Below are 13479 nucleotides of genomic sequence, written 5' to 3'. Positions count from 1 at the left end.
AAACAGAAACAGAAAGTATGCGTCCCAGCTAGTAGGCTATATGGCATGTGAGGATGCTGCTGGTAGCAGATCATTTATAGCCTTTTCTCACAGCAGCTGGAATAATTAAACATCATTTTGATGCCGGATTGTAAACCACAATGTTCCAAATGACAATGATCAGTGACAACTGAGATTCACCCGTAGTCAAAAGCAAAAGACCTCAGACTGCGGAGTGGCTACAGAAATTGACATCCACAGGTAGCGCTAATATACACTAAACAGTCACACAATGCTGATGTTGTATATATATAGGCCAGCATGGTTTGACAAACGGTATTATATAAGTGTACATGTTTGTCAGATTACATGTAACAAGTTGCGCCTGTGTCGACCCACACATGATGAGAGCATCAGCTCTGCTTATTTGTGGCCCAACTCTCATTTGTGCTGCTCTTATTAGATTGCGTTGGTCATAATGTAAATGATTCGACTGCGACTGTGTTCTATCATTTGCATGTCAACAGTAGATCACGCGCAAAACTTGCCACTCCCATCGGCGCATCGGGACAAGTGTCGCTGGTATTGATGTTGAAAGAAATTGTCCATGACATTTTAACTGCAGTGTGCCATGTTAAATTTGGTTTTTAATTTTTTTTGGTCTTATATGTTCCACAAAAAAGTCAAACAGTTTTGGAACAACATCAGACTAAATGATTGATAATTTTTTGTGAACAAAGTTTGTGTCATAATAGATTTTGTATGTGTTTCTTTGTTTGACTGATCTTTAGAAAATTAATATGAATCTTGTTTCTTTTATAGTGTGGATCATTGTGGCGAGTTCAGAATTACAGCAGGACCACAAAAATGTAGGTCTACACTCGCAATCATATAGTGTTTTGTTGTTGATTTGTCTCATTTAATGAAATATTTCTTGTCGTCTTGTGTTCAGGGGCCTGTGATCTCACACTGGATCCAAACACAGCACACACTGAACTCATTCTCTCTGATGAGAACAAAGCAGCCATATCCTGATCATCCAGAGAGATTTGATGAGTATTTTCAGGTTCTGTGTGGAGAGAGTCTGCCTGGACGCTGTTACTGGGAGGTTGAATGGAGCAGAGGTGCTGTTATATCAGTGTCATATAAAGGAATCAGCAGGAAAGGATTGATTGAAGATTGTATGTTTGGATACAATGACAAATCCTGGAGTCTGGAGTGCTTTAATACTAATTTCTATGTCCGTCACAATACAAACGGCACTTATATACCTGTCGACCGTTCATCTTCTACTAGAGTAGGAGTGTATGTGGACGTGTCGGCCAGGACTCTGTCCTTCTACACCGTCTCTGACACACACACACTCACACACTTACACACATTCAACACCACATTCACTGAACCCCTCTATGCTGGATTTAGAGTTGATTATTATAAATCCTCAGTGTGTCTGTGTGACATTAAACAGCCTCCTGTGAGAAACAACAGTGATACACACACAACCGGGTAAGTGAAATATACTGTGTCTTAGTGAAGGACTAATAGTTCAATTCTCTGTTCTTCATTCATCACTAAACACTAGGGATGCATGATATTGGATTTTTGCTGATACCTGATATGCCCATATACACAATATTGGCAAAAGTTTTGGGACGACTGCCTGTATGTGCACATTAATTTGAATGACATCACATTCTTAATCCTTAGGGTTTAATATGGTGTTGGCCCACCTTTTGCAGTTATAACAGCCTCAACTCTTCTGGGAAGGCTTTCCACAAGGTTTAGGAGTGTGTTTATGGGAATTTTTCGACATTCTTCTAGAGGCGCATTTGTGAGGTCAGGCAGTGATGTTGATGAGAAGGCCTGGCTCACAGTCTCCGCTCTAATTCATCCCAAAGGTGTACTATCAGGTCTGTAGCTACTATCGGGTCTATTGCCTAAGCATGCGCTCACCCCGCTCTGTGATTTTTACGTCAAGTCAAGTCAAGTCAAGTCACCTTTATTTATATAGCGCTTTTTACAATGCAGATTGTGTCAAAGCAGCTTTACATTGATAACTGGTACATAATTTGGCTGCACAGCAGCTCTTAAATAATAGTGTCAATGCAGGCAGATCAAAGCACTGTTGAATAAATGTCAAAAATACTATTGAATATCAAATGTCAAGTCAAATGTCAAGTGTCCCCAACTAAGCAAGCCAAAGGCAACAGCGGCAAGGAACCCAAACTCCATCAGGTGACATCAGGTGGCAAACAAGTGGCAAATAGGTGTTAAGATGGAGAAAAAAAAAACCTTGGGAGAAACCAGGCTCAGTCGGGGGGCCAGTTCTCCTCTGGCGAACAGTGCTTTGTTACAATCAGGTTGCTATCATAAGTCTGATAGGATCGCAGCAATCAAAGTATTTATTTCAGTTCCATCCAGTTGAGGATCGTATTCATCACGCCAGTATGGACGGTCTGTTGAGGAACTGTGCTACTGGCTGTCGTGTCGATGAGGCCTTCACAATGGATGATCCAGTTGACTCGCTCTCTGCTGATACTTCAGGGCTGCGTTGTGGTCGTGTCCAGTTGAGGATCGTATTCATCACGCCGGGATGGGCGGTCAGTTGAGGAACTGTGGCACTGGCTGTCGTGTTGATGAAGTCTTCACAATCGATGATCTAGTTGACTCGATCTCTGCTGATACCTCAGGGCTGCGTTGTGGTCGTGTTATGGCACCGGTCCTTGGTCTCAGCTGGATACGGCCCGGATCCGGTTGACTACGGTAAACCTCGGGATAAACAGAAAGACTAATATTAGCGTAGATGCCATTCTTTTTCTGATGTAACGAGTACATCTGGTGTTATAGGAAGTGTTCCTACCACTTCATGGTTGAGTTGCTGTTGTTCCCAATTGCTTCCACTTTTTTGTGATACCACTAACAGTTGACCGTGGAATATTTAGTAGTGAGGAAATTTCACGAATGGACTTATTGCACAGGTAGCAACCTGTCACGGTACCACGCTTGAATTCACTGAGCTCCTGAGAGCGACCCATTCTTTCACAAATGTTTGTAGAAGCAGTATGCATGCCTAGGTGCTTGATTTTATACACCTGTGGCCATGGAAGAGATTGGAACTCCTGAATTCAATGATTTGGAGGGGTGTCCCAATACTTTTGGCAATATAGTGTATTTCAACACATTTTGGCCAATAGCAGATGCCGATACCAATATATATTTTTTTTCCTTTATTTGAAAACAACACCAAGTCTCTCTTGTGCAGTTATTATAAACAAATCCTTTTTAATTTTATTTAGTTTTGAGCAAAAACAATTTTTTCGTTCAGTTTAGAGAGATTGAACACTGGCTGGTTATGTACTTGCTCAAAAAATTGATTTTGGATCATTTTTAACCAAAAAAAAGTTACAGACTGCAGCTGCTTAAATATATGACATTTTTGATATTACATGTGATAAAGCTTTCAATATTTATATCATTTTTTTTTTATAGATGGGATGTTCAGAATGTTTAATATTTTTCGTATATTGGCAATTATTGCCACATTTATAATTCCCAATAGGGATTGTTCCTGCGAGAGTCTAGGTTATAGACTTCTTTGGGGAACAGGCTCTAACTAGTTTGTCCCTGATATTTCTGACACTTTTGTAAGCAATAATTGGAGAATCTTGTTACCACATATGCACCAAAAACGTTCAATATAAATAAGGTGGGGAGAAATACTGGCATATTTTGCAGGATGATCCGTCTTTAAAAGATACATATACAAGACTTGATTTTCTCTGCTCCATTTTCTGACTATTTTGATCTCTCCATTTCACAAATGTTGCTGGTATTGTCCCAAAATTATTTAAAAGAAATTGTCCATGACATTTTAACTGTAGTGTCCCAAGTTATATTTTGTTTTGAAAACTTTGTTTTTTTTGTCTTTTATGTTTCACAGAAGAAACTTATACAGGTTTGAAACAACATCAGACTAAATGATTGATCATTTTTGTGTGAACTAAGTTTGTGTCACAGAACAGTTTGTGTGTGTGTTTCTTTTTCATTTTTGTCTGACTTTTAGAAAATGAATGTGAATTATGTTTGTGTTTTATAGTGTGGATCATTGTGGAGAGTTCAGAATTACAGCAGAACTACACAAATGTAGGTCTCCACACACAATCATTCCGTGATTTGATGTTGATTTGTCTCATTTATTGAAATGTTTCTCTCTTATTGTGTTCAGATGCCTGTGATCTCACACTGGATCCAAACACAGCAAACACTCGTCTCATTCTGTCTGAGGAGAACAGGAAGGTGACTCGTGTGTTTCAGGATCAGTCGTATCCTGATCATCCTGAGAGATTTGATGTTACTCCTCAGGTTCTGTGTGGAGAGAGTCTGACTGGACGCTGTTACTGGGAGGCTGAATGGAGCAGAGGTGCTGAAATATCAGTGACATATAAAAGAATCAGCAGGAAAGGAGAGAGTGAAGACTGTGTGTTTGGATACAATGACAAATCCTGGAGTCTGGAGTGCTCTAATAAAAGTTTCTCTGCCCATCACAATAAGAACAGCACTAAGATACCTGTAATCAGTTCATCCTCTAAGAGAGTAGGAGTGTATGTGGACGTGTTGGCCGGCACTCTGTCCTTCTACAGCGTCTCTGACACACACACACTCACACACTTACACACATTCAACACCACATTCACTGAACCCCTCTATGCTGGATTTGGGGTTCATTATTATAAATCCTCAGTGTATCTGTGTGACATTAAACAACATCCTTTGAGAAACGACAGTGATACACACACAACCAGGTGAGTGAAATATACTGTCTTAGTGAAGGATTTTTCCAGACTGTGATAGCTGATAGCAGATGCCGATACCAATAATAAAAATGTTTTCCTTTATTTGGAAACAACATCAAGTCTCTCCTGTGCAGGGGCTATAAACAAATTCATTTTCATTTTAGTTAGTTTTGAGCAAAAGCTATTTTTTCAATTTCAGAGATTGGAGGTCTCTGATTTACCAGTATTTCTCACAAGCTAAACTTTAATTTGCTATTAATTTTCTGTAATTTTCTAGCTGTAGTGTGATCTTATGTTCTATTAATATGCCTGCAGGTGAGGAATAAGACAAAAATAATCAAATTCACGCAGTATTACTTGTTCTATTCCAGCACTCCCTCAATTACAATCAAGCACAATTAACTGTAGACAGTTGTGTTGTAAGAACTAAAACAGTCCAGTTCTTTATAGTCAAACTCATTTATTATGTTTGGATAATGAACATTTCTGTCCACCCCAGACTGCTTGCTGGCCTTTATCTGTCCACCTCTGTGAAAATATCCTGCTTCACCACAGTTAAAAACACTGATTTATAGAATACTTGAGACAATTTTCAACTTGAGCTCATTGATGGATATAACACAGTTCATATATACGGGAAGAAGGAGGCGGGAACCGGCAAACATTCAACAAAACTTTAATATATAAAAAAACAAAGAACAAAACGAAAGTAATGCCGGCAGACCCTCGTGGACGTCTGCCGGCCACACAAAAATAAAATAAAGTCCAGGCCTGGTCCTCTCTCATCCTTCACTGTTGTCGCTCCTCCTTTTATGCTCCCGGAGCTCCTCCGTGAGAGACTCGAGGCCGGTGCGTCCCCCTCGCATCGTTCCCTCACGGCTCTCGCCCGCCCTGGTCGCCACATACCCCCATCGCCCCTCGCAGGCCGGGGGGTACTCCCGCGACTGCGCTTACTCCCCCCCGGGGCCTGACTCGGTGGCCGCAGCACCTGGGGGTAAGGACAGACGAGACGAGAGAAAGGAGACGGAAGCAAGGGGAGCAACAGGACGAGAGAGGGAAGAGAGGAAAAAGAAAAAAAAAAATTCTGTGTCCGGTTCCACGACACACTGCCGCTCCTCAGCCTGCCAAGAGGCTCTTCCTCGCGGTGCCATGCGATGGCACTGGACGCTCGGTGGACGGCCCGATCCTCGAACGCCTCCTGGCGGCCAGCAATGGCTCCTCCGGTTGAGGGCAGCTGGCAGCGAGTCCGCCGTCCCCTGCTCCTTCCCTTCATGGCGGACGGTAGCAGGCTCCAGCCCACGGCAGACAACGGCCTTCACTCCCGTGCTGCCCGAACTCCGCAGCACCGCGATCCCCCTCAGCAGCGAGGGCTCTTTGACAGCATGTCCCTCCTTCCTCCCGGGTTTCGGCACCAATGTAACACAGTTCGTATATACGGGAAGAAGGAGGCGGGAACCGGCGAACATTCAACAAAACTTTAATGTATAAAACAAACAAAGAACAAAACGAAAGTAATGCCGGCAGACCCTTGCGGACGTCTGCCGGCCACACAAACATAATAAAACATAAAATAAAGTCCAGGCCTGGTCCTCTCTCGTCCTTCACTGTTGTCGCTCCTCCTTTTATGCTCCCGGAGCTCCTCCGTGAGAGACTCGAGGCTGGTGCGTCCCAGGTGGAGCTCATTAACTCTCGCGCCGTTCCCTCACGGCTCTCGCCCGCCCTGGTCGCCACAATGGAGAATATAGATTTCATGTAGACTAGTTAAACAGAGCCTACATAAAAATAACTTGTCAATGAAGTTTAGGCAAGGCAAAGCAAGGCAATTTTATTTGTATAGCACATTTCATACACAATGGTAATTCAAAGTGCTTTACATAAAGAAGAATAATAAAAATAGAGCATAAGGAATAGAAATAACAGTAAAAACAGAGAATTTTGTTATCTGGATGGATGAGCTAGGAAGTCTTAGGGTTGTTGTTGTTGTTGTTGTTGTCCATCAGAGTGGATCTAAATGGATCTATCCATCAGAGCAGATCTAAATGGATTTTCCTCACGCGACAGGACTGCTACCAGTTAAGGCACTTCAAACTGATAAACACAATTTCAATCTCCCCTTTTGCCAAGACACCTCAAACTTCACCACACAGCCCTAATCCCCCTTCCGGAGATATCTTATCTATGCAACGCAGTTCAAATTTCCCCGTTGGAAATTTCCCCCTTTGGAAAGTGTCCTGACTGTAATCCAGAGATATCTCAACCATGCACCACAGCTCAAATTTCCCCATGGTTTGTCCCCTTATCCAAATTTACCAAATTTTAACCTAATCACAAATGCTTTCTTCCTAATTCTCCCAGCTCTTTCAACCAGACAGCAATATTTAAAATGCATTAAAAGTCAGAAATAACAAGATGATACATAAAAAAGATAAAATACATTAAAAATGAAACAAAAACAGGAAAAGGAATTAAAAGAATAAACAGATAATAGGTATAAAATAAAATGCAAACAGTTCGGACATAGCACAGTGCTCAATTAGCAAATGGATAGATAAAAAGATATGTTTTAAGTCTGGATTTGAATCTGGCTACTGCTGGAGCACACCTGATCTCTTCTGGAAGCTGGTTCCAGCTGCGGCTGGCGTAACAGCTAAAAGCAGACTCTCCTTGCTTTGAGTGAACCCTTGGCACTTCTAAGTGACTTGTTCCTGATGGTCTGAGTGATCTGTTAGGTTTATATTCTATGAGCATATCTGCAATGTATTGAGATCCTAGGCCATTGAGTGATTTATAAACAAGTAACAGTACTTTAAAATCAATTCTAAATCAATTCTAAATGGAAGCCAGTGTAAGGACCTGAGGACTGGTGTGATGTGTTCATGTTTTCGGGTTCTGCTCAGAATCCTGGCAGCAGCGTTCTGTACGAGCTGCAGCTGTCTTATGGTCTTTTTGGGAAGACCAGTGAGGAGCCCATTACAATAATCCACCCTGCTGGTGATGAAAGCATGAACAAGTTTCTCTAAGTCTTGACTGGAGACAAAGCATCTAATTCTTGCAATATTTTTGAGATGATAATATGCTGATTTAGTTTTTTTTTTAGTCTTTACATGGCTACTGAAACTCAGGTCTGACTCCAAAATCACACCAAGATTCCTGACTTGATTTGTAGTTGTTTGACCCCTAGAGTGAAGGTACATGTTCACTTTGAGAACTTCATCTTTGTTTCCAAATGCAATGACTTCAGTTTTGTCTTTGTTTAACTGAAGGAAGTTTAGGTACATCCAATTTTTTAATTTCATCAATGCGTTGGCATAGGGAGTCAATGGGGCTGTAGTCGTTAGGTGATAGGGCTAGGTAAATCTGTGACAGATTTACTCTTTAGGTTTTTATAGTAGACTGTTAGTATGTTGTTGATTTTGAATTGTTGATAACACTTTACAGTAAGATCCCATTAGTTAACATTCACTAATGTAGTAACTAACAATGAGCAATACCAATACACTTGTTGAGGCATTAATCTTTGTTAACATTAGTAAATAAAAAAATTGTTTATTGTTAGTACATGTTAGTTCAGGTCCATTAAATAATATTGACAGATACAACTTTTGATTTTAATAATGATTTAATAAATGCTGAAATTAACATTAATTGAGATTAATAAACACTTTAGTATTTTTCATTGTTATTTCATGCTAACTAATGTAGTTAAAGTTACCATCACTTATTAGTTTATTATTAATTTTGTACCTTGGTTGTGCATAAAAAAACCTCTCACTCTTTTTTTTTTCTCCTTCATCTGGTTCTTCACAGGTTCTCTGACTCCAAACCTTCTGGGCTCAATATTCACCCACTGCTGAACTGCCAGTCTTGTGTCCATATTGCTGATTCTGATCAGTGGGTTCAGATTGAGCCGTCGGCCTGTACAGATGGAGGGTCAAAGTTCAGGGTCAGCACTGACCCAGGCCGATACGAGTGTGTCAGGACCAGAATGCGATGGGTCTGTGACTGTGACGTCACCCTTCAGTACTGTACTGTAGACGGACACTTCCTCAACAAAGAGCTGGAGAGGCTGCAGTGTAACCGGATCGGTCCAGTGATTGACGTGACGGTGATCTCAGGGAAACTGGAGGAAGTTCATCTGCCCCATTACGCCTGTTTAGGAGAGTCTGACCCCTCTCTCAAAGATGCTGTGAAAGTCCTCAGCGTAAAAGACGAAGGAATAACCACAGAACCTGTGCAGTTGACCCGATTCCATGCTAAGATTGTCCAACCATCCTTCTCTCTTAAAACATTAATAATAAGTTGGATAATGCAAGTAGATGAACACTGTGATCTTCTTCTCTACATGCATTCTAAAGTTCCTCTCATTCTACATGTCTACTTTTTCCCATTTGATGATTGTGCAAAAGAAAAAGTTGAGAAGGAGGAAAAGTCAAGTTGTCCAATCCTGCATCCCAGACCTGACAGGCCATTTCGGATGAAAACGCCACACATTCTTGACATTTCTGGTGCCTTGACTATCCATCCCAAAGAAGGGATCACACTCAGAAGAGAAACTCCTCCAAACTACTTCAAGGTCACAACACGTCTGGAGAATGATCTTCAAATGACTCTTATCAGAGAAGAGGATAAGGAGGAGGTCTGGACTGCAACAATTTTGAAAGATGAACTTGATCTGATAAATCCAAAGAGAGATGAGCCAAATTTGAATAGCGAAGCAGGTAAAGCACAATTTACTACTGGCCAGATCTCATTCAGGGGGTTAAAAATGTCCAGATAATTGCAGATAAACTGTGTCAGTTGAAACTATTTCATCAGGAACATTCATTTTTAGGTCTTAAGCCCTATTCAGATGGGATTAGTTTTACATGCACTCTAAAAAATGCTGGGTTAAAAACAACCCAAGCTGGGTAAAATATGGACAAACCCAGCAGGTTGGGTTAAAAGGCACCTATTATGCCCTCTTTCACATGATGTAATATAAGTCTCTGGTATGGTCAAGTTTCAGCTTAAAATACCCCCCAAATTTTCCCCTATTTGGGGGTGAGCAAAAACATGCCTTTTACTATATTATTATATTGCTGGCAAAAAAAAAAATCCCAAATTGGTTGAAAAACATGGCTGGGTGAAAACAACCCAATCCCTGGTTTTGTCCATATTTAACCCAGCAGTTTTTAGAGGGTGGGGTTGTGGAGTAAAGTAATTTTACCTCAGGACATCTGTAATATTAATTGGCCAATTCGCACGGGACAAGACATCTCAGTAAAACTAGCAGAAGTGGGAGGGGTAATGTGATTTACGCACCGCCGTCACCTCACTGTCATCATGTGGGTATGCGTTGCTTCCTGATACCATGTGCACAAACACATATAATCTAAATATATAAACTATATATAACAGTTGGGTCCGATCAAATGATTTATTAATTAAATTCTGATTGTATTATGATGTAATATGCACTTTAGTTTTGTGCCTCTGACAATTGCTTCGATCTTCTTTTTGCTCTGAATGGTATGTAGAAAATATTTGAGCATTGCCACAGACTTGTCCCACAACCTACAACACAAATGAATGTTTCTTCAAGCGCTTTCATTCTTGAAAAAGTCAGTAAAGATTACGGCGACTTTTACCTTCTGTAAAAAGGTCCGGAAAAATTACCTCAGGTAATACTAATCCCGTTCGAATAGACCCGCTGTAAATATGTAAGGTAAATTCCGTCATTTCCTGTTTAAATGTAGTTTTCTGCGCATTTTTCAAGCATGGAAGCACTTAAAGAAACATTTATTTGTGTTGTAGGTGGCGGGACAAGTCTGTGGCAAACCTCAAGTATTTTCCACATACTATTCAGAGCAAAAAGAAGATCGAAAGCACTTGTCAGAGGCACAAAACTAATTTTATCTTTAGCTAAGTGCCTATTACCATCATATTCCAATCAGAATTTAATTAATAAATCGGACCCAACTGTTATAATTAGTTTATATATTTAGATTATATGTGTTTGTGCACACTATCAGGAAGCAACGTATACCCACATGACGATGGAGAGGTGACGGCAGTGTGTAAATCGAGTTACCCCTCCCACTTCTGCTAGTTTTACTGAGATGTCTTATCCCGTGCGAATTGGCCAATTAATATTACAGATGTCCTGAGGTAAAATTACTTTACTCCACCTCCCCATGTAAAACTAATCCAGTCCGAATATGGGTCTAGTCTGTAATGATTACTGAGATGGCACATTTGGATGGGACTAAAATCACTGAGAAGCTCTGGTAATAATTACTTAACCCCCACCTCCCCATGTAAAACTAATCCTGTCCGAATAGGGCTATAGAGTCTCTTCTAATAAGCTGATGAGTTGATTCAGGTGTGTTTGATCAGGAATAGTTTGAAAATGTGGTGTTGGTGTGCCTCCAGGAACAGGCATGGGAAACACTGCTTTTGTGTGTGTGTGTGTGTGTGTGTGTAACAATATAGTTTAAAAAATTAAAGTTAGACAAGTACATGATATGAACAACCACAGCGCTAAACGTAGTTACTGAGTGTGAGTCACAATCATGTAAATGGAAATCATACTGCATTTAGAAAAAGCCCGCTCAAGTGAAGACCATACACTGTTGAAGCCTCTGATCTGACTCTTGAATGTTTAATGGTATCATGCTACTACTTTGGGTGAAAATGATTGGTTTCCAAAAGCTTTTAGAGCAAACAGTGTGGAACTTTGTTTTTTTGTTATTTTTTAAATGAATTCCAAAAAAAATCTGTTTTTAAAGGATTAGTTCACTTTCAAATGAAAAATTAGCCCAACCTATACTCACCTTCAAGCCATCCTAGGTGTATATGACTCTCTTCTTTCTGATAAACACAGAGATATATTAATAAATATCCTGACACATCCGAGCTTTATAATGGTAGTGAACAGGGGTCACGAGTATGAATCTGAAGAAAGTGTCTCCATCAGGGGCGTTTCCTCCGAGTAGGCAAGGGAGGCAGTGTCTCCTCAAAAAAAATAGGATGGGAAAATAATCCATATTACATATAAAACAACACAAATATTACAAATTATGACATTAAAAAGAGCGCAAGTCACACGTTTTTCTTAAGGAACACTGCCCAACAGCGACACCCGCAGGTGAAGTTACACAGAGGAGTCATGCTTTACAGTCTATGGAGTCATGTCTCCCTTTCCTCTCATAGAAAATCATAGAAAACCATTTGATCCCTGGCGTGCGGTGGGTTTTGTGGGGGGTGATTGAGAATGAATGGGGGAAAGTCACGTGAGAGGAGGCAATGTCTTCATCGCGCTATGATTGGATGTAATTGGTTATGATTGGATATGATTTTATGCTTATGATTTTATGGATATGTTTGTGCGATAAATCCCGCCTCTTGTTGACGTGCACGTTCCGCACGTCAATTTGACTGAACAAATAATGGCGTCAATCAGAAGACTAATTGTTTACTTACTTTTCAGAGTTAGATATCACTTCTTTGTCATGTCAAAATCAAACTTGAAATGGACTGAAAGCTTGATGACACTGTAAACAATGCTGTTCTTACTTAGAATTTTTGTCTTGTTTCCAGTCCAAATATCTAAAAATTCTTAGATTAAGAAGCATTTTCTTGACAAGTAAAAATTATTTTCTTGTTTTTAGGAAAAATAACTCAAAATTAATTGAGTTTTTCCTTAAAACAAGCAAAATAATCTGCCAGTGGGTTAAGTAAAATAATCTTATATCAAACCAAAAATAAGCTATATAATCTTGTTTTCAGTTTGGATTAAAATTATTTTACTTACCCCACTGGCAGATTATTTTGCTTGTTTTAAGGAAAAACTCACTTAATTTTGAGTTATTTTTCCTAAAAACAAGAAAATAATTTTTACTTGTCAAAAAATGCTTCTTGATTTAAGAACTTTAACATATTTTGACTAGAAACAAGACAAAAACTCAAAGTAAGAACAGCATTTTTTGCAGTGTGCGTTTTTTTTTTTTTTTTTTTTTTTTTTTAGTGCAATCAGCTTGATGAAATTAAAAATACAATTCGTGTCTGTGACAGACGGTGTTTACGGAACATGACTGATGATCCAAAATAGCCTAAGTTGACAATTAAAAAGAAAAACTGCAATACACAAAATAAAATATATTGTTTAAATTATTATTGCCTTTAGTTATTATTTTGGAATGAATGTAGAAATGCTTAAAACACTAACTTGATGAGATTGACTTGGTTTTGATAAATAGAACATTACATTGTTACTGTCACAGACACGTCAGGTTCCACCTCACTGCCTTACCCACGCACGCAATCACCTGAGTACTGATCACCGTCACCTGCACCTCATTATCACTGCAATCATCAGCACTATAAAGCACCCACACTCACACACAGCATTTGTCCGGTCTCGTTTGCACTACAGCATCTGTATGCTTACCTCAAGGACTCCTAAAAGCTATACTTACCTGCTCCAGTCGTCTCCTTCAGCTCCTTCGTCTCCTGGTCCCCTCGTGTACCTACCTGCTTGTGTGTGTGAGTGTCTCCGCCGTCATCCCTCTACTCATCCCTCCATCGGCATCTGTAAGACATCAAAGGACAGTATCACATTCCTTCATCCATTCAAGAACTGCCATATACTCGTTGTTTCATCATCTGCTCTACTGTTCCACAAATAAACTTACCAGCATTGCTTTTATTCCTGCCTCCGTGTCTCTGT

The 13479-nt window shown here is 40.0% G+C and overlaps 1 protein-coding gene across 1 annotated transcript in view; it reads left to right on the top strand.

The window, feature by feature from the left end:
- The window catches only part of LOC125271057 (NACHT, LRR and PYD domains-containing protein 12-like), a 37021-nt gene that overhangs the window by 19398 nt on the left and 4144 nt on the right, over positions 1 to 13479 (top strand). Inside the window, 3 exon segments of the mRNA XM_048194996.1 lie at positions 802 to 848; positions 4205 to 4781; positions 8580 to 9490. Coding sequence (XP_048050953.1) covers positions 802 to 848; positions 4205 to 4781; positions 8580 to 9490 — 1535 coding nt within the window.

This window comes from Megalobrama amblycephala, linkage group LG7 (genome assembly GCF_018812025.1).
Source record: "Megalobrama amblycephala isolate DHTTF-2021 linkage group LG7, ASM1881202v1, whole genome shotgun sequence".
Lineage (NCBI taxonomy): Eukaryota > Metazoa > Chordata > Actinopteri > Cypriniformes > Xenocyprididae > Megalobrama > Megalobrama amblycephala.
Note: the sequence above shows the minus strand (reverse complement) of the source record. Positions and strands in the feature narration are given on the sequence as shown.